Source organism: Ictidomys tridecemlineatus, chromosome 4, assembly GCF_052094955.1.
Source record: "Ictidomys tridecemlineatus isolate mIctTri1 chromosome 4, mIctTri1.hap1, whole genome shotgun sequence".
Classification (NCBI taxonomy): Eukaryota; Metazoa; Chordata; class Mammalia; order Rodentia; family Sciuridae; genus Ictidomys; species Ictidomys tridecemlineatus.
Window position 1 is genome coordinate 29091594 of NC_135480.1, and position 21193 is coordinate 29112786.

The 21193-nt window shown below is 36.8% G+C and overlaps 1 protein-coding gene across 5 annotated transcripts in view; it reads right to left on the reverse strand.

Moving 5' to 3' along the window:
- The window catches only part of Trim44 (tripartite motif containing 44), a 112619-nt gene that overhangs the window by 75113 nt on the left and 16313 nt on the right, over positions 1–21193 (reverse strand). For 4 of the 5 annotated variants that reach the window (XR_013437623.1, XM_078046230.1, XM_005327399.5 and 1 more), the window contains exon 2: positions 16367–16444. The exons of the other annotated variant lie outside the window; for it this stretch is intronic. Coding sequence is in view for 3 of the 4 variants with exons in the window: in XM_078046230.1 (XP_077902356.1) it covers positions 16367–16444 (78 nt within the window). In the remaining variant the exon portion in view is untranslated. The remainder of the gene's footprint in view (positions 1–16366; positions 16445–21193) is intronic. 5 annotated transcript variants of the gene reach the window in all.

Below are 21193 nucleotides of genomic sequence, written 5' to 3' on the forward strand. Positions count from 1 at the left end.
TTTGGCACCAGGCAGTTTTGCTATCTGGAGTGTTTGCTCTATAATAATAAACATAATTGCTTCTTGTTTTTATTGATAATATATGAACTCATAGCTGCATACTTCCAAGACAGATACATCTGCCTTGACTTACACAAACAATAGAGCTATGCTGAATTAATGCCAATTACTTGAAGGAGGTAAGGCCCAGAAAGCAAGCAAGCAAGCAAGCCATTGAGTTAATCATCCAGCCACACCAAGGGAACCCAACTGTGGAGGTTCAACTCAATTTATTTGTATGTCATTATCACTCAAGACGTATCAATGGCCTTTTAAAACCCATAATCTATAAATGTCACTAATCCTGCGAAGTGTTAATTGATCAAAGTATAGAATCTAGTTATTTACAAACAAGCCTTTTCTTAGGAAGGCTTGAAGGGTCTCCTGAACTTTGTAGCAGAGGTACTGCCCCCATATTTCCTTGTCCTTCTGCTAGAAGTAGTGGTGGTTCTGAGGACTAGGAGAGGGTACCAAGCAGTGACCATTTACAGAATACTGTGCTAAGCACCCAACATGGATCATCTCATGTAAAAGTCTAACAACCTATGAAGTAAGTACTACAATCCCCTATTGTGTAGATGAAAAAGCAAAAGCTTGAGAAATGGAGTTGAGCACAGGATGTGCCCAAAGCTGCAGAGCTGTCAATGCTGGAGGTGATGGGGTGGCGCTGGGGTCTGATTCCAGAGCCTGAGCTTTCTAATAACTGCAATACACTACCTCTTTTTGCCAGAGGCTAACACCAGGTTTCTGACCCTCGTCCTTGTTGAGAAGAAAAAGCTACTCTCCACTGTTGATACTTCAAGTGAAGGGTCAAAAAAAGTGACTCAGGTAGTATTTTCCTTTTCATTCAATGGCTTGAGATATAATTCAGATATCTTACAATTCACCTCCTTAAAGTATATAATTCAGTAGTTTTTAGTATATTCCCAGATCTGTATAAGCATCACAATCAATTTTAGAGCATTTCCACCATCCCCAAAGAAAACTTGCACCCATTAACAGTCACCCACTCCCTTCCCTTCAATCATAAACACTGTGTCTATTTTTATCTCTACAAATAATTTGCCTAATATGGACATTCATATGAAGTGTAATCATATAAATTCCATCTTTTAGAAATAGCTTCTTTCACTTATCTATGGGATTCAGGACATGATAACCCCCTAAATATGACCACAGGAGACCAGTATATGCCATCACAAAATATGCCTCATTAGTGCTATTTGGACCTGATTTTTTTAACACAAAGAAAATTACCCTTTTGTAAGGGAGGTTTACACCTATAAAGAAAATCTCTACTTGTAAGGGTGCCTCCCTGTGTGTATCAGAAAGAGAATGAAGACCCTAAATAATCAGAAACAACTTAAATATGCATAACATACTGATCCTTGTTTACCAAGTTTTCCTGAGCATTCTCCCATAACCAGCCTTCCCTCTATGGTATTTAAGCATGAACTCAAGGCACTTCTTTGGAATTTACTTTTTTCCTGGACATTGGTTCTACATGTTAATAAAATTCTGGTTTTTGATAATCTTTCTTTGTTAAAAAGGTCCATCCCAATTAAGAACTCTGATGGTTAGAGGAAAATTATGTTTTCTTCTGTACACCATATTTCCAAAGGTCATCCATGTTGTAGCATCTATCAGTATTATTTCATATACATATATATATATTATATATATATTATATATATATATATTAGTTGTAGATAGACAAAATGCCTTTATTTTTTAAAATTTTTATGCTGTGCTAAGGTTTGAACCCAGTGCCTCACACATGCCAGTGCTCCATCACTGAGCCACAACCCCAGCCCTAGTACTATTTTTATCACTAAATAATACTCCATTGTATAGATAGATCACATTTTGCTTATCCATTCACCAACTGATGGATATGTGGGCACTTTCTATTTTCTGGAGAGAATGACTAATGTTGCCATGAACACTGGTATGTACATTTTTATGTAAACCTGTTTTCATTTCTCTTGGGTATATACACAAGATTAGCTGGGTCATATGGTAAGTCCATGCATAATTTAAATAAATAAATATATATAAATATATATATATTTAGTTGTTGATGGACCTTTTTTATTTTTTTAATGTGGTGCTGGGGATGGAACCCAGTGCCTCACACATGCTAGGCAAGTGCTCTACCACTGAGCTACAACCCCAGATCCATGTTTAACTTTTTGAGGAACGGCTTTTCCAAAATGACTGCACCATTTCATATTCCCACCATAAATATATGAGGGTTCCAATTTTTCTACATCCTCACTCTTACCAAGAAAACTGTAGAGCTGTAGCCCTGAAAACTGTCAACCTGATCTGGCTTTCTTACACTTTTGGCTTTCCCCCTGTTGGTATTTCCATTTCCTCATTTGTCATGTGGTAGGACTAGGGCAGGTGGCCTCAGCTTTCCAACTGAGCTGGATTCAGTCACCATATGTAAGATATATTGAACAGTGGGAAGGCTGATGCTATGAAATTGGTAGTTAGGGCTGGTTACAGGACTAGGAATACAATTTTATAATAACAGTTTCCACTGTGCCTGAATTACTTTAGACCATTATTGCCAAGTCTACCAACAAAACAAACAAAAAAACTCTCACAGAATTTGCTTGTGACATTAAGAAAAAACAGAAATGCCTTGTTAAGTAAAAATTTCCATTTATCAGTAATGGCAGACTGGCCTTCAGGATTCTAGTTTTCTAACCGGGCTCAAGGATGGATGGAAATAGATTCAGATTATTAAAATGTATGCGTCTATAAGGAATGCTATTAGATTACAAAAGCAGATTTGAGGAATAAATAAAACCATATATGTGTTTTATGGTTTATAATACAGTTTATAATACAATTATTAAATAATACCATTTTCAGTCTGAAAGGCAAAGTAGCATAATATTATCCCATTTTTCACATATTTCTCAAAATGGGGTCACTGACCATGTGCATCACTATCATCTAACACCTCAAAACTACTGAATTATGTGCTCCAGTTGAGGTTCAAGAATCTACATTAAAAAACTCAAAGTCTATAAACTGCAGCAGGTTGCAGAAGAACAGGTGCTTTTTTTCTCTTTACAATTATCTGTATTTTCCACATTTTTCCATAGAAAATGTATATTATTTTTATAACTAAAGGATAGCAAGAGAAATTGTTTGGTTTTGTGTTGATAAAGGACTAGGAATGGGAAAGGAGGGAAAAGAGCTGTTTCTCCTCTTTCTGATGCCCAGGTGTCTATAAAAGATGAAAAGGTGGCACATTTGCTTCTGGGTAATTTCCTGCCTCAGAGCCTAGATTGGACATAAGAAAGCCTGAATATTTTCCCCAAATGGTGTCCTTCATCCATCAGGTCAAACTGTTGAAGCACTTGCTTCAGTTTTTCATTTAACCAGGGTTAAATTCTCTAGGTGTTATTGTTCTTTTGCCATCTTCCCATGTTTTCTGTTGGAAAAGGCCATTCACCAGTCCTTGTGCTCTGGAATAAAGGAAGTTATAGCTGAAAGATCCCAGTAAAGCAAAGTAAAAGAAGAGTGTGAGGTAAAAATAAATTGCAAAAGGTGGTATCATTAGGAATGGCAGGCTATATGTATGTATGTCTGCTTGTTCACAGATTCAGCCCTAGTATGGGGGTGAAGAACATGTAATAGGACAAATCTGAAGCTAAGTTCTAATCTCACCACTTACGGACAAGCTACTGAACCCCTTTAAGTTTCAGACTGCTCATCCATAATACAGGACAAATTTTTATTTTCATAAGGTTGTTGTAATATATAATGCAGAAAAAGCATTACAGATACAAGATAAACACATGTTCTCCAAGATTCTCTCCTTATGATTTTTTTTTTGTTACCAAAAGCACAGAAATAGGTCAAAAGTTCTAATAACCCTCAACCAAAGGAACACTGTTAAATGTAACTATTACTTAGCCATCTCAATTCTTTGCTTTAGTTAGTTGAATAAACACTGCTCCAGTCAATGTTCCTGTCTTAATGGCAGGAAAGAAGCAGGATGAAGCCTAGCTTGGCCCTGTGAATAAAAAGAATACGAACACTAACAAGGATTCAAATTAGGTTTTGTTTATATTCATTATCATTTGTAGATGCAAAACCTATAATTTTTGACATTCTGATTAGTATAGAAGAGTGAAGTCCTGGGCTAGATAATGCCAATATCATCAATAAATGAAAAATGATTATAAAGTTATTTTGAAATTACAAATGTCATATAAATGTTAAATAAAAATAATAAAGAAAGAAAACCTTTCTCAGATCTATTTAAGTAATTTCATGTTGCTAGATAGTTCCTTGGTTTCATACTTCAGTAAGAACACCTCTAGAAGCAACAACAACAACAAAACTGCTATATTTTAGGCAGTCTTAGTATGACTAGATCCCATGTTCAATCCCACTCCAGTCAGAAAGAACAATGTAATCCACTTGGATGGAGTTTTAAGATGCTTTTTTTTTTGAAAATAATTTCTTATAAGGTTGTATGAATCTGAGACAACTGTGTATGTTTGCTTCAAGTTATAGGAAACAGCAGCACATTTTAGAGGAAGAAAAAGCAATCAATATATGGAAATAACATAGCAGCTGATATTAACTGCATAATAAGAGGTTAGTCTGATTGAACTTAGCATGTTATGTTTTTGGTTCAATGATTTCTGAGAACTGGGCAAGGGAAAGGATGGGGAGGGAATCAATGTGTTTTCAGAACATTGGTTTCCTCTGATAAACTATGAAAGATAATGGTCAGGAAAGTTGTGACCTTACATTTCTTAAAACTCCAGACATGTGTACACACATACAACCAAAACTAAATCTCTAATTTCCCTAAAGCTTAGCATAAACCTAAGAAATCTACAGATAAAAAGTCTGCCTTACAAAGGGATGCAGTGGCATGCACCTATAATCCCAGGGACTTGGGAGGCTGAGTCAGGAGGATCCTAAGTTCCAGGCTAACCTCAGCAACTTACAGAGGCCCCATCTCAAAAAAGAAAATAAAAAAGGCTGGGGATACAGTTCAGTATAACACCCCAAGGTTCAATCCCTAGTACCCCCTCCCCGCCAAAAACAATAGATGTTTCTGAAAGTTTGGGTAGAAAAAAAAGTTTTTGTAAACTGAATCATGTCAAATACATTTGGATGGTTTGCTATTTAAAAGACTACTTTCTAGTAATCCTTTTTTAAAAACTAATGATTGTTATTAAAAGTAATCATCCACAATGAAGGAGATTCTAGATGCCTAGAGATATACCCCTTTAGAAAGGGCTCCAATAACATACCTGCACATGACTTCACTGGGTCCTTTGCCATTACTCAACCACCACTAGTGGTTGGGATTTGATGTTTCCTGATATTCCTTTGATTTCAGGGGACTCGGTCTACTTCCAAATCATGACACAGGCTTTGATCATCCTCCTAAATCCTGACCAGAACCCCATTCCCTCTTTTTGGCTTTGCTAGTCTTTTGAAAATAATGGTTTAAAGTAATCCTGTCCTCTTAGGCAGGCTGAGCTGACTTTTCAATCCATTTTCCTTTCCCATTAACTATTCTTTTGCTATCTCTGCTAGATTTATTTGTTTCATAAGACTAAATTTTTATGTATCTCATTTTCTTATAAATCAGTCTTATCCAGGTTCTGACTACTTGTTGAACGGAGTTTAAAAGAAATCAAAATAAGAATGAAGGAATATAGCCAATGTCCAGCAGAATGGTTCCCAAAGTGTGGTCCCTGAACCCACAATATCAGCATTGCCTGGGGCCACAAAAGAAATGAAAATTCTCTAGCCAGCCCAGATTATGGGAATCAAAAACTCTGGGAATTGGCTCAACACTTCTGTACTGTAATAAACCCTCTGGTGATTTTCGTACACACTAAACTTTAAGAACCACTGGTCTGGAATAAATGAAGAGTATGACAACTGTTTAGGATAAAGTGAGGTATCTCAATAAAAAGAATTAAGTCTATATTACTGATACAGAAGAATGTTTAAGATATTATGCATAATATAAAATGCAATCACAAATTTACAGGTACAGTATGACCTTTGTAAAAAAATTTTAAAAAGGAAAAATGTCTACAAGATTATAGACCAAATTGTTAATGTGCTTAACTTGAAGGGAATTAATTTTACTTTTCCTTTAGGAATATTTGTATTTTCATCTATAAGCATATATTGTTTTATAATTTTTAAAAAATGTCTAATCTAGGCATCTACCACTACTCTATGGAAAAACTCTAAGTTAAAAATTAACTCAGCCCCCAGCAGACTTCAGTGTCTGGACTAATCAAGTTCTGTGATGCTTTAGGCAATTTTAAAGAAAGTGATAGGGAATGCTCAGTCCTCCATGACTCAATCAGTGTTTCTATGTAATAAAGCCACTACACCTAGGAAATAATAGGACATAAAACCTGAGAGATTCTTTCCTTCTTAAATAGGCCAACTCAAAAAGGGTATGATAGGATGCTATGGGAAAACAGAACAGACCAAAAACTTAAGGGTTCTCTTAGAAGACACCAATTTTCTGGGAAAATTTCATTGTTATAGAAATTATATACTTAAGTGTCCTATTTTTTTTACCCTCCCTTCCTGACCTGACAGTCATTCTGCAATTAGGTTCACCTTTCTTCAAGCTGGCTTCAAGTACATAAAGCACATATGTGACAGACTAAGATGAGTCTTAAAGGTAAAAGGCTGGTATGTGTGTACACACACATCTAAGATCAAATCAGGTGCTTAAACTATCCTTTAGCTTATGGTGCACCACGGGGAATCTCTGAGGCTTCCACAGATTTCTCTCATCCTTCTACTTAATCATTTCAATGCTGGCAATTGGGCCATTAGAAGCACTACATGTATTCATAAAGGAAGCTAGAGCACTTTATCTATATCATCTTTCCCTCTTCACTACCTTGCTAATTATAAGCACATAGGTGTGGCAAAAACAGAAAATATACCTCTCTCAGCATAATGGTTCCCTCAGAATCCAGAGAAACACGTAAGAAAGGCTTTCAGTGAGCTTTAAAAAGTAATTGGTTAAGTCTGGCATGGTGGCGCACGCCTGTAATTCCAGTGGCTTGAGAGTCCAAGGCCGAAGAATCACAAGTTCAAAGCCAGTCTAAGCAACTTTGCAAGAACCTAAACAACTCAGTGAAACCCTGTCTCAAAATAAAATATAAAAATATGAAAAAGGGTTGGGGATGTGGCTTGGTGATAAAGTGCCCCTGGGTTCAATCGAAAGAAAGAAAGGGAAGGAGGGAAGGAGGGAGGGAAGGAAGGAAGGAAGGAAGGAAGGAAGGAAGGAAAAGAAAGAAAGAAACACACAAACAAAACAATTAATTGTTTCATGTTCACTAAAGAAAAAACTATTTATAGTACCTGCCCTTGAACACTGAGTTATTAGGAGAGTTGATAAAGTTTACTTAAATTTTTCTCTGTCAAAATATTCACTACCTCCAGAACCTTAACTACACCAGAAAACAAAAGATAGTATTAATGCCCCAATACTTTCAATGGCATATGAAAACAGAATTATTTTGTAGACTGGTGGCCACAGCTACCTTCTGAAGATCCTGTCACTGTCTCTGTCTCATATCGTGTTTTAGCTTAGAAAAAAAAGGCACAATGTGAGTAAATACGAGAAGAGAGACAAAACCTAGTGCTTAGTTTGTGGCATACCAGAAAACAAAGAATACAAGCATGGAGTCAGAATTTGAATTTCACCTCTACATCATACCACATTTGGGGCAAATAATGACTCCACCTCTCTAAGCCTCAGTGTCCTTATCAACAAAACAGGGATAATAACTATTTTATAGGGTTGTTGCACTAATCTAAAGTATATAAGGGGGGCTGGGGCTGTAGCTCAGTGGTACAGTGCTTACCTAGCACATGTGAGGCACTGGGTTCCATCCTTAGCACACAGAAAAATAAACAAATAAAATAAAGGCATTCTGTCCATCTACAAGTACAAAAAAAAATTTTTTTTAGGTATGTAAGGGAAAAGGGGAATGAGTGTTTAATGGGCTCAGAGTTTCAGTTTGGGATAATAAAAAGATACTGGAGACATACAATGATGATGGATGCATAACAATGTAAATGTACTTAATGCCACTGAACTGTACACTTAAAATGATTAAAATTTTGTGATTGCTGCTGCCTGGAGGTCTTCTTTCTGGGCTGCTGCAGAAGCCAATGCTGTGCCCGAAGGTCTCTTCTCTGGGCACTGCCTTGGTAATCACAGATGTGATTTCCCAAGCTACCTCCATGGTCACTGTCACTGAAATGAGTCTTCTGTCAATCATGGCTGCCTCTGATTCCACTGTTGCCAGCCTGAGATCACGTGGAGGTCTTCTTTCTGGGTGCTGTTACCACAGAAGAAACTGTTGCCCCAGACGCAACAGAAGCCAACACTGCTGCTGATACCCGAAGATCTCCTGGTGATGCTGTCTCCATAGCTGCAGTTGCAGCTGCCTCTACAGCCGCCACTACTGCTGACCCACTGCCTGCTGCCAACAACCTCTGCCACTACTGCTGCTACCATGGCCTAGAGGACTGCTCTGAAGGAGACTCCAGGTTTGGCTGCACATAGCTGCACCCATTTTGGGACACCCGTCAGGGCCTGGGCCCTGGGTGCTAGCAGGTTTACCACCACAAGAGCCTCTGTCTGGGGATTCCAGCTGGTACCTGCAGACCCAGTATGGGGGTGACTGCCTGAGGTCTTCCTGCTGAGAGTGCTGGTGGCCCTTGTCTTGCTGCTGCATCTTGCTCCTTTGCATGAGTGTATCCCTGGTGGTCTCTCTGCAAGTAGGAGCAGCACCGAGATCTTGGGACTGCAGTGTGGCAGAGCCTGAAGAATCTGAAGCCCAGATCAGTGGGATAGAGACTGGGTCTGTGAGGGCTGATCTGGGTTTGGAGATCCCAAGAGATGACAGAGACAGGGCTTAGAAACTGTTGAACACTGACAGAGACAGTTCAACTTTCCAGCAAGATTTATTTTATTTTATTTTTTGATTCACTAATCTCTCTACGATATTTGGAACAGGATTTTTTTATGCATCAGTGTGTGAAGGACAATGATATATGAATGGTGTTTTGCATTTCTGTTGTACTCTTATGTCTTTATTTTTTTTCTCTTTGTTTGTATTCTTCCAGTTTCTATTTTCTTTCCAGCTTTTCTTCAAACAACAGTCAATCTCTGTTGGCTCCTCTTCCACTCTTCCTGTGAATTTTTACTTCTAGTTTCTCTCTTCCTCCCTCGCAAATATTGCATACTACACGTACACGACCTCTGTTCTCTCACCTACCATCTGAAATTGTAAATCATTTTAACAAATTTTCTGTTTGTACTATAGATAGTTATTAAACTCATCATTTTGGTTTAATGCAAGAAAGCAGAAGATGCCTTAGTGGGGAGCTATTAGATTTAAGGCTATATAGTATGTACACTGGGTGCTGTTGATATTGGTCTTACCAGTAAAGGTAAAGTGCTGGAAACCTTCAGGGACATTATAGGACTATAGGGTAGAATTTATCCTGCCTTAGATCCATACTTTTAGATGGGCAAATGTGAGAGGCCATCCTCGCACATGATTTGAGTTACCTCCCTGGCTGGGTGAGAGGCGCTTAGACACAGCTGTGTTAGAGCTTTCCCCACCCTTTTCCAGGTCCAAGGGCTTGTCCATGCAGAGGTGTGTCTGGCCACTGCCCTGCAGAACCAATCATCGCTGCTGACCTTGGGATACTGCCCCCCTTAACATTCATTGGATGGGATTTTCCCTGAAAATTTTTGTTCCCCCAAAAAAGCCTACTCCCTGGTGTGTTTTCTCTCCCTCCCTCCCTCCCTCCCCCCCTCCCCCCTTCTCTCTCTCTCTCTCTCTCTCTCTCTCTCTCTCTCTCTCTCTCTCTCTCTCGCTAGTCTCTTCTGTAAACCTCACCACCGTATTAGGTGGCTGGAGGTTGGAGCTAGGAGAAGCCATCCTGGAGCTGGTATTAAAGGTAATAAGAGTCTTATCTCTTTAATTTAAAACTCCCTAGCAATTATTCATGAATCGAACCTTCTTTTATGAAGCCAGCACTGGTCGCGTGGCAGAGGCAAACACACTAACAACATGAAAAAACAAGGGAATAAAGGGCCCCAAGCAAACCAAGATGCTTCAACAACAGAAGCCACTGATAACATGGTAGAAGAAATGTCCAAGAAGGAATTCAGATTGTATATAGTTAAATTGATATATGAAGTAAAGGATAGTATGAGGAGTGAAATCAAAGAACAAATACAGGAAGTGAAAGAACACTTCAATAGAGTTAGAGATCATGGGGAAAAAAAACAAGCAGAAATCCTCATAATGAAGAAATCAGTAAACCAAATTACAAATTCAATAGAAAGTATCACCAACAGACTAGACCACTTGGAAAACAGAACCTTAGACAATGAAGATAACATATATAATCTTGAAAGTAGAGCTGAACATGCGGCGAAGATGTAAGAAACCATAAACAGAATATCCCAGAATTATGAGATAACATGAAAAGACCAAATTTAATAGTTATTGGAATAGATGAAGGAATAGAGATACAAACCAAAGGAATGCACAATATTTTCAATGATATAATAGCAGAAAATTTCCCGAACCTAAAAAAATGAAATGGAAAATCAAATATAAGAGGCATTCAGGACCCCAAATGTACAATATTACAGCAGACCCAACCGAGACACATTATAATGAAAATGAGTGACACAGATAATAAAGATTAAAATCGTAAAGGAAAAAAAATCAAATAATATATAGAGGGAAATCAATTTGGATCTCAACTGATTTCTCAACCCAGACCCTCAAAGCTAGGAGGTCCAATAATATATTTCAAACTCTGAAAGAAAATGAATGTCAATCAAGAATTTCATATCCATCAAAATTAAGTTTCAGATTTGAAGATAAAATTAAAACATTCCATGATAAGCAAAAATTAAAAGAATTCACAACTAGAAAGCCTACTCTCAGAGCATTCTCAACAAAATATTCCATGAGGATGAAGTGAAACCAGCAAAGGGAGGATCTACACTAAAGGGACATTCAACCAAATGAGAAACTAAGACAAATCAAAAACCAGAAATAAATTAAAATGACAGGGAATGTAAGTCATACCTCAATAATAACCTTGAATTTTAAGGTCCTAAACTTAGCAATCAAAAGACATAGATTATCAGATTAGATTAAAAAGCAAGACCCAACAATGCTATCTTCAAGAGACTTACCTCATGGGCAAAGACAACCCACAGGCTGAAGGTGAAAGGATGGGAAAAAACTTATCACTCATATAGACTGTGTAAACAAGCAGGTGTTTCTATTCTCACCTCAGATAAAATAGACTTCAAATCAAATCAGAAGAGACAAAGAAGGACATTTCATACTTCTTAAAGGAAGTATATATATATATGCAATTATAAATATTTATGCCCCAAACAATGGAGCACCTATGTACATCAAACAAACCCTTCTCAATTTCAAGAGTCAAACAGACCCAATACAATAATACTGGGTGATTTTAACACACCTCTCTCATTACTAGACAGATCTTCCAAACAAAAATTAAATAAGAAAACAGTAGAACTAAATAATACAATCAATAATTTAGACTTAACAGACATATATAGAATATTTCATGCATCAACGAGAAAATATACTTTCTTCTTAGCAGCACATGGCTCCTTCTCTAAAATAGATCATATATTATTCCACAAAGCAACTTCTGGTAAATACAAAAAAAAAAAAAAAACAGAGATAATACCCTGCATTTTGTCAGACCACAATGAAATGAAATTAGAAACCAATGATGAAATAAAAAATCGAAGCTACTGTAACAAATAGAGACTAAATAATGCACAACTGAATAATGAATAAATAGTAGAAGAAATCATGGATGAAATTTTAAAAAATTCTTAGAGGTAAATAAGAACACTGATACAACATATCAAAATCTCTGAACACTATGAAGACAGTACTAAGAGGAAAGTTTATTGTATTGAGTGCATGCATTAGGAGAATAAAAAAGTCTGGGCTAGGGTGTAGCTCATTGGTAGAGAGCCCGCCTCACATAGGTGAGGCACTGAGTTCGATCCTCAGCACCACATAAAAATAAAGAAAGATACTGTGTCCAACTACAACTAAAAAAATATTTAAAAAAAAAAAAGAATAAAAAGTCAATAAGTAATGACCTAACACTACATCTCAAAGACCTAAAAAAAGAAGAATAAATCAACACCAAAAGCAGTAATAGACAGGAAATAATCAAAACCAGAACTGAAATCAAATCAAAACAAAAGGAAAAACTGAAAATATTGACAAAACAAAAAGTTGGTTCTTTGAAAAAATAAATAAAATAGATAACCCCCTGGCCATGTTAATGAAGAGAAAAAGAAAGAAAACTCAAATTACTAAAATACAAGATAAAGAAGGAAATATCACAAGGGACAAGTCTGAAATACAGAAGATAATTAGAAACTGTGTGAAAATTTATACTCTAATAAAATAGAAAATATCAGAGAAATCAACAAATTTCTAGACATATGACCTACCCAAACTGAATGAGGTCATACATGATTTAAACAGATCAATTTCAAGTAGTGAAATAGAAAAAGCCATCAAAAGCCTACCAACCAAGAAAAGGCCAGGACCAGATGGATTCTCAGCCGAGTTCTACAAGACTTTCAAAAGAAGAATTAAAACCAATACTCCTCAAAAGTATTCCATGAAATAGAAAAGGAGGGAACCATTCCAAACTCATTTTATGAGGCTAATATGACCCTGATACCAAAATCAGACAAAGACACATCAAGGAAAGAAAACTTCAGACCAATATCCCTGATAAACATAAATGCAAAAACTCTCAATAAAATTCTGGCAAACTGCATACAAATCATATTAAAAAGATAGTGCACCCCAATCAAGTGGTGCAGGACTGGTTCAACATACGGAAATCAATCAATGTAATTCATCATATTAATAGACTTAAAAATAAGAATCATATGATCATCTCAATAGATGCAGAAAAAGGATTTGACAAAATACAGTAAAAACACTAGAAAAACTAGGGATAGTAGGAACACACCACAACATTGTAAAAGCTATATATGCTAAACCCAAGGCCAGCATCATTCTAAATGGAAGAAAAACTGAAAGCATTCCTGCTAAAAACTGGAACAAGACAAGGATGACTTCTTTCACCACTTCTATTCAACATCATTCTTGAAACTAGCTAGAACAATTAGACAAAAGAAAGAAATTAAAGGGATACAAATAAGTAAAGGAGAACTCAAACTATCACTATTTGCTGATGACATGATTCTGTATCTAGAAGATCAAAAAATTCCACCAGAAAATTTCTAGAATAAATAAATTCAGCAAAGTAGCAGGATATAAAATCAACACCCATAAATCAAACACATTCCTATATATCAGTGATGAATCCACTGAAGGAGAAATTAGGAATAAACAAACAAACAAACAACAACAACAAAAAAAAAAAAACCCTGAGAATCATTCTAACAAAAGAGGTGAAAGATCTCTACAATGAAAACTACAGAACCCTAAAGAATTTGAAGAAAACTTCAGAAGATGGAAAGATCTCCATGTTCCTGGATAGGCAGAATCAATATTGTCAAAATGGTCATACTACCAAAAGCATTACACAGATTTAATGCAATTCCTACTAAAATCCCAATGACATTCTTCATAGAAACAGAAATGGCAATCATGAAATTTATTCGAAAAAATAAGAGACCCAAAATAGCTAAAGCCATCCTTAGCAAGAAAAGTAAAGCAGGAGGCATCACAATACCAGACCTTAAACTATACTACAGAGCATTAGTAACAAAAACAGCATGGTATTGGCACCAAAATAGACTTGGTACATAATAGAGGACACAGAGACAAACCCACATGAATATGGTTATCTATCTCATATTAGACAAGGGTGCCAAAAACATTCACTGGAGAAAAGATAGTGACTTCAAAAAATGGTGCTGGCAAAAACTAGAAATTCGTATGTAGCAGAATGAAATTAAACCTCTATATCTCACCCTGCACAAAAATCAACTCAAAGTGGATCAAAGACTTAGGCACTAGAACAGAGACCCTGCACCTAATAAAAGAAAAAATAGACCCAAATTTTCACGTAAGCCTAACATTTGACTTCCTTAACAAGACTCCCAACGCTCAAGAAATAAAATCAAGAATCTATAAATGGATGGATTCAAATTAAAAAGCTTCTTCTCAGCAAAGGAAACAATTGATAACGTGAGGACAGATTGGGAGAAAATCTTCACTACATGCACCTCTGATAAAGCATTAATCTCTAGGATATATAAATACCTCAAAAAACCTAACACCAAAAAACCAAATAACCCAATCAATAAATGGGCTAAGGAACTCAACAGACACTTCAAAGAAGAAATACAACTGATCAACAAATATATGAAAAAATGTCCAGTATCACTAGCTATTAGAGAAATGCAAATCAAAACTACTCTAAGATTTCATCTCTCTACCATCAGAATGGCAATCATCAAGAATACAGGCAACAATAAATGTTGGCAAGGATGTGGTGAAAAAGATACACTCATACATTGCTGGTGGGACAGAAAACAATGTGGAGATTCCTTAGAAAGCTTGGAACGGAACCACCATTTTAAGTCCTTTGAGTATAAAGTCCTTTATACTCAAAGGACTTAAAATCAGCAAACTACAGTAATTCAGCCACGTCAATGTTTATAGCAGCTCAATTCACAACAGCTAAACTATGGAACCAACATAGGTATCCCTCAATAGATGAATGGATAAAGAAAATGTGGTATATACACTTAATGGAATATTATCCAGTTTTAAAGAAGAGTGAAATTATGGCATTTGCCAGTAAATGGATGGAGTTAGAGAATATCCTGCTAAGCAAAATAAGCCAATCTCACAAAACCAAAGGCCAAATGCTTTCTCTAACATGTGGATGCTAATTCACAATAAGGTAGGGGCTAGGGAAGAACAGTTTTACTTTAGATTAGGTAGAGGGAAGTGATGGGAGGGGAGGGGATATGAGGATAGGAAAGACAGTAGAATGAAACAGACATTATTACTTTATGTATATATGTGACTACCTGACCAATATGATTCTGCAACATGTACTCTTAGAAAAATGAGAAATTATAACCCATCTATGTATGACATATCAAAATGCATAAATGCATTCTACTGTCATGTAAAACTAATTAAAACAAATAAAAAATTTTTGTTATGAATATTTTACAATAATAATGTAAGGTACCTAGCCCACTCTCAGTAGGTACTCAAGAAATGCTAGACCCATTCCCTTTATAAGGAATTCAGGGATAGGGTGAAGGAGACAGGAAAAATAAAATAAACTAAGATCCTTTCCCTGTTTTATTGTGAAAGGCTTTGAGTCTCAGGCAGAGCCCAGCTGGTCCTAATACCAGGCAGGACCACATTAAGTGTCTCAGAAGGAAGGAGAAAGGAATCTGAGTTAGTTATAATCCCTGCAGCATGTTCTGTTCCCACTCCACCTCCACCTGGGTATGGCAAACCCTAGAATATCAACCCTCCAGCCCCCAACACCCTGCCCCCCCAAAAAAAACTAGATACTTAAACCTCAAGGTCATGAGAACAAAAGGATATTCAGTGACAGCTGGCTTCCGTACATGGGGGAGAAACAAGACTTTAGTATTGAACACCAACTGGATGGGTCCTGTATCCTGTTCCAGTCCCAAGCGTTATGCTGATCAGTATCTCAAATGCCTTCAGTTGGATTTATATGCACAGGGGATAGAAATCTCAAAAGTCAAGTAAACAAATATTAAAAATGCACTTCTCCACAGTTATAATTAATGATTATGTATTGTTAAGTCATAAAATAAGAGGGAAAACATGACATATCTACAAGAATATCAAAATACTGATTTTGATGGGTAGGCTTAATTAGATCTTTTTTTTGGTGGGGGAAGATAGCAAGAAATGAACTCAAGGGCACTTGACCACTGAGCCACATCCTCAGCTCTATTTTGTATTCTATTTAGAGACAGGGTCTCACTGAGTTGCTTAGCACCTCACCTTTGCTGAGGCTGGCTTTGAACTCACAATCCTCCTGCCTCATCCTCCCTAGGATTATAGGCGTGTGCCACCATGCCTGGCTTTAATTAGACCTTAATGTAATGTTCACAGAGATGATCATTAACATTCCTCAAATGTAGCTAAAGGAGAATAAAATGCTTGGGGTACCAACATCCAATCAATTTTAAAACAATACTTACTTTAGGATCTGAGCTCTTGAACTTTAACCTTTCCACCAATTCTATCATGGCTGCCTTCAGTCCTCCTGAGTCTTTGCTCTAGAAGAAAGAAAAGTCAAGGGTCACTAGAGAGCATTTTGTTTTTCTCTTAAACAGAATTTCAGAGGACAATGAAATGGAAAGCAATTTTTTCTTCTTATCATCCAAGAGAACTGAACAACTTAGGGAGACCTGCACTGCACTGACCCCTTCCCCTTCTCTACAGACAAAGAGGGTTAGGACATAAATTGGCCAGTGACCTGAAAGAACTACTGGAATGAAAATTAAATGCAATTTGTACAGGCTGACTCACTGCTTCATCTCAGACTCAACTGTGCTGGTGTTCACTGAAGGCCAAAGCCCTGCAAAAGAAATTTGCATCTTATGGCCTACTGATTTTTATTTTAAACTTTTATGTATCAGTGACAGAACTATGCAATATTAAATATTCTTATAAAAATAAAAGTGATGAAAACCATCCAAGATTTAACAGAAAACAGAATTACAATGTGCTGGTTAAGAGTACAAGGTTTTTGAGATAGACAAATAGAGTTTCAAATCTGAGGTCTATCGATGACTAATCAAAGAAAATTACTGAATTTCTCAAAATCTTCTAAAAAACTGGAGAAAATAAATAGGTCATTATGAGGTTTAATTGAAACAGTGTTTGCACAGTGTGTGGCACATAGTAAATGCTCCAAATGTCACCTGTTGTTATTACAGTGTAATGATTTATAGCAGTACAGTCCAACAGAAATGTAACAAGAACCCTCACAGGTAAGCCTGTATATAATTTAAATTTTCTTGTGGCTATAATAAAAAAGTGAAAGTAATTTTAATGTATTTAATATAACTCAGTATGTCTAAAATATTACCATTTGCACTATGTAATTTCAATATATTACATTTTTTTCCCACACTAAATCTTTGAAACCTTTTGTTTTTTCATACCTATAGCCCAATTCAATTTGGGCCACATTTCAAGCACTCCAAAGCCACACAAGGCTAGTGACTATCATGTTGGTCAACCCAAACTTAGAGTTCAGACTGTACAACCATATTGCCAGATTCAAATCTCAACTAGCTGTGTGATCTTAGGCACATCACTTAGCTTCCTTGTGTCTGTATTTTTTTATCTATAAATTGGAACTAACTATAGTAGTACCTATTTCATAGGTATGTAGTAAGATTAAATAGTTAATATGTCAAGATTCACAGAACAGGGCCTAGCACAGGGTAAACACAATAGGAGTATGAGATAGTTTTATTATTACTCTTTGTCTCTCTCTTGTTTTAAAAGTTCTTTATAGGTAAGAACTACATCTTTTATATCTCTGTGTCTCCTGTGCCCAGCATAAGAAGGCATTGTAAAAAGCCTGCTGCACAAATGAACAAACTTAACCTTAAGACATGAATGTGCATTAATGATAACATGTGTACACACGTGCGTTATTATCTGCAAATTTAAGAACTACTTTATTTTCTTATCTCAACAATTCTGTTGCACAGGGTATGACCATTCATTTTACCAGTGAAGAAATGAAGGCATAAAGAAGTAAGAAGAGTCAGGTGTGGTGACACACATCTGTAATCCCAGCTACTTGGGAGGCTAAAGCAGGAGGATTCCAAACTCAAGCTTGCCAATTTAGCAAGAGCCTGTCTTAAACGAAAAAAATGAAAAGGGCTGAGGATGTAGCTCAGTGGCAAATGCTCCTGAGCTTAATCCCCAACCACTGAAAAAAGGGTTTTTTACCCCACTGAAAAAAGGGTTAGGGGGAAGGTGGGCTGGATATGTAACTGAAAGTTAGAAACACTTGCCTAGTTTGTGCAAGGCCTTTGGTTTGATCTGGGGTACCACAAAAAAAAAAAAAAAAGATTTACTGTCATTTTTATAGGGGAAGGGATGATAATAAACAAACACTACAACTATCTCTTACTCAAAATTGGCCTCTAGATCAGTGAGGAGATATATAGAACTAATTTCAGTTGCTCCAAAACAGGAAATACTTAGTAAGAACCACTGAAAGGATTAAAATACATTAAATGTTAAATCTTTCCCCTCCCAATCTACTCCTTCTCCCAAGTCTACATATGAAAGCAAAAGTCAAATGTAACATGACTATGACCAATATCTGCTTATGCTTTCTGAAAGATCATATTTCTATGCTAACTATGGTTCTACACTGTACTAATTTCTACTTTTTAAAATGATTGTAGAAATTAGGGGAGTTATAAACAATCTTCAATCTCTATGGTCTCAGAAAAAGACAGCTGGGAAAAGGAATCTAGAGGTCACATATGAGGGAGTGAGAGAGATCTGAAGTACCTAAAAAAGGGTTAAGTTGTCAGACAATCCTGCTTTTACCAGATGATCAGACAATAAAGCCTGTCTAGTGATATCATTCCTCTACTCTGCTTCTCATTGGTTGAACAAGCAGGTCATTTGTCCCTGGAAAGCTCTCTTTCACCCCATCCCAGCTGCCAGCACCCATTTTAAGCTCTTCAGCAAAAGTCTAATGTGTTATGACTTTCCCCATGGCTCTAAAAACAGAAAGGAATGTAGCAAACTGGGCCTTGAACCTTTCAGCAAAACAGAACTATGGAAGGAATTCCTAAGAAGCAGACAGTCTGTTTGCAGGCAGATGTGCCTTGTACAGAAAGATAAGGGAGCCCTTCACCTTCTTTCATAAAAATGCAGAGTGTCAGCAGAATCCTTCCTCCTTCACACAAAGCACAGGCAGCTTGCCTTCACCTAGGGACAGGCGGCGGCACCTGAAGAGAACAGAGCCTCCAATCAGGAAATTCACCCATTGGCCTCTCCAGCTGACTCTCTGAGAATTATCCTCAAAGATTAATTGGGCTCTATGTTGAGAATGCTATACTCAGCCTCTAAATGAGTGGTGAAGAAAACCTTCCCCAATGGCTTAAAAAAAAACAAACACACACACACACACACACACACACACACACACACACACACAAACACAAAGCAGCTGGTCAAAAGAGAAAGGCTCTTCTGGGCAGACCTGACCCTGACAGCTGCAGAGCTGGTATGGAGGATGCTGGTCCAAATCCTCCCCACCCAAACCCCTGCTTTCTTCCATTCTCCAGGCCCTTCCTGTACCCCAAGGAGCCTTGTACACAGGTGTTCAAGCTACTTACTGTCCAAGCTCTGAGAAGACACCTCTCAAACAGTCCCTTTAGCCACACATGAAACCTAGGGATACATATATACCAGGGGTGGGATTCAATGCCTTTGGTCCATCTGCAAGCAGAGGAACTCAGGAACTGAGTCTCCATAGGACAACAGAGCAGGCTCAGGACATTTTATAGGATAATTTTTGGATCCTGGGTACTCAGGTAACAGGAAGGTGATGGGCATAGTCAAAGGAGGGGACTTCAAAAGCATGGAACACAGAACATGGGTCTATCTAGGTCTGAAGGTGGCATCTGAGTATGAGTATCAATCTTGAGGCAAGCATTATGACTAGAGAAGAAGTGGGACTTTCCTGATATCCACACTGCACCTTCATCCACCAATGCATTCCAACAACACAGTTCAATGTGAACATATCTTGTTTATGTTCTATTTTCTTTCCCCAAAAAAGTACAGAATAAAGAGACAAGCACCATGCTGTGACACCTACCCCTGAGGAATTGATCAATATGTGGAAGTGTAAAAGGCTTCACAAAAGCCAGCTTCTAGAAGTGAGTCATGATAAAAAAAAATACTTTACATACTAAGTTATTTTTTATTCTCTGAAACATATTCATATGCTCTTTCATTGGCATTTCACAGTAACTCTAAAAGATAGTGTATTCTCACTTTACAGCTGAGAATAATATCTGGTAGAAATAAAATGAGGATCCCCAAAATAACAGAGCTCATACACTCTTTAAGTAGCATTTCATGATAACACAATAAAAGGAGATAGTGAATTCTCAATTGTTCCCCCAAATAAAAGCAACAAAACCAGGATCAGAACGATGAAAAATTAAAAAATTTATAACATGTACAACAGAAGAGATTAATCAAGAATATTAAAAGAATTCCTGTAAATTAATAAGAAAAAGACAATTAAACCCCAAAGAAATCCCAACAAAAGGGCATAGACATAGAAGAAATGTAAAATGGTTAATAAATACATCCAAAGATGTTTAAACTTACTCATAATTAAGATATCATTTCTTACCCATCAGACTGAAAAAAAAATTTAATCTAATAACAGCAAGTGTTAAGGGGCTTAAGGTAAACTGGGGGCTTCCATATATTGCTGACTAAAGTGTAAAATGGAAATGCTACACTGAAGTCACATGCCTAGCAAGTCCACTTTTCCTTTCCTCTTAAGAAACTTTGATTCATCTCTCAAGGAGGCATGCACAAAGATATTTATTGCAACATTACTTGTAATACCGAAAACTGTAAACACCCTAAGCATTCATACATAGAGAAAGGCTAAATAAACTATGTAATTAACAAACTAAGGAATACCTTATAGAAAATAAAAGGAATAAAGTAGATCCATACATACAGCAAGACATAGTGTAAAATTAAAAAAGAAAAAAATTGTAAAATAATATATATAATAATAAGTACATATGTTCTATAGGTGATGTAAGTATGTAAAAGAAAAGTAATAACTACTGGGATTGGTATTAGGGATGACAGAAGAAGGGTTTTAGATTTAGTTCCATGTATTTGTGTCAGTTGCAGGACTTCCTGTCTAGGAGGAACAAGAATGGAATCTAGGCTTATCTCAGGATGTTACATTTCCAGCACTTTCTACAGTTAACTCTGAGAACTTAGCA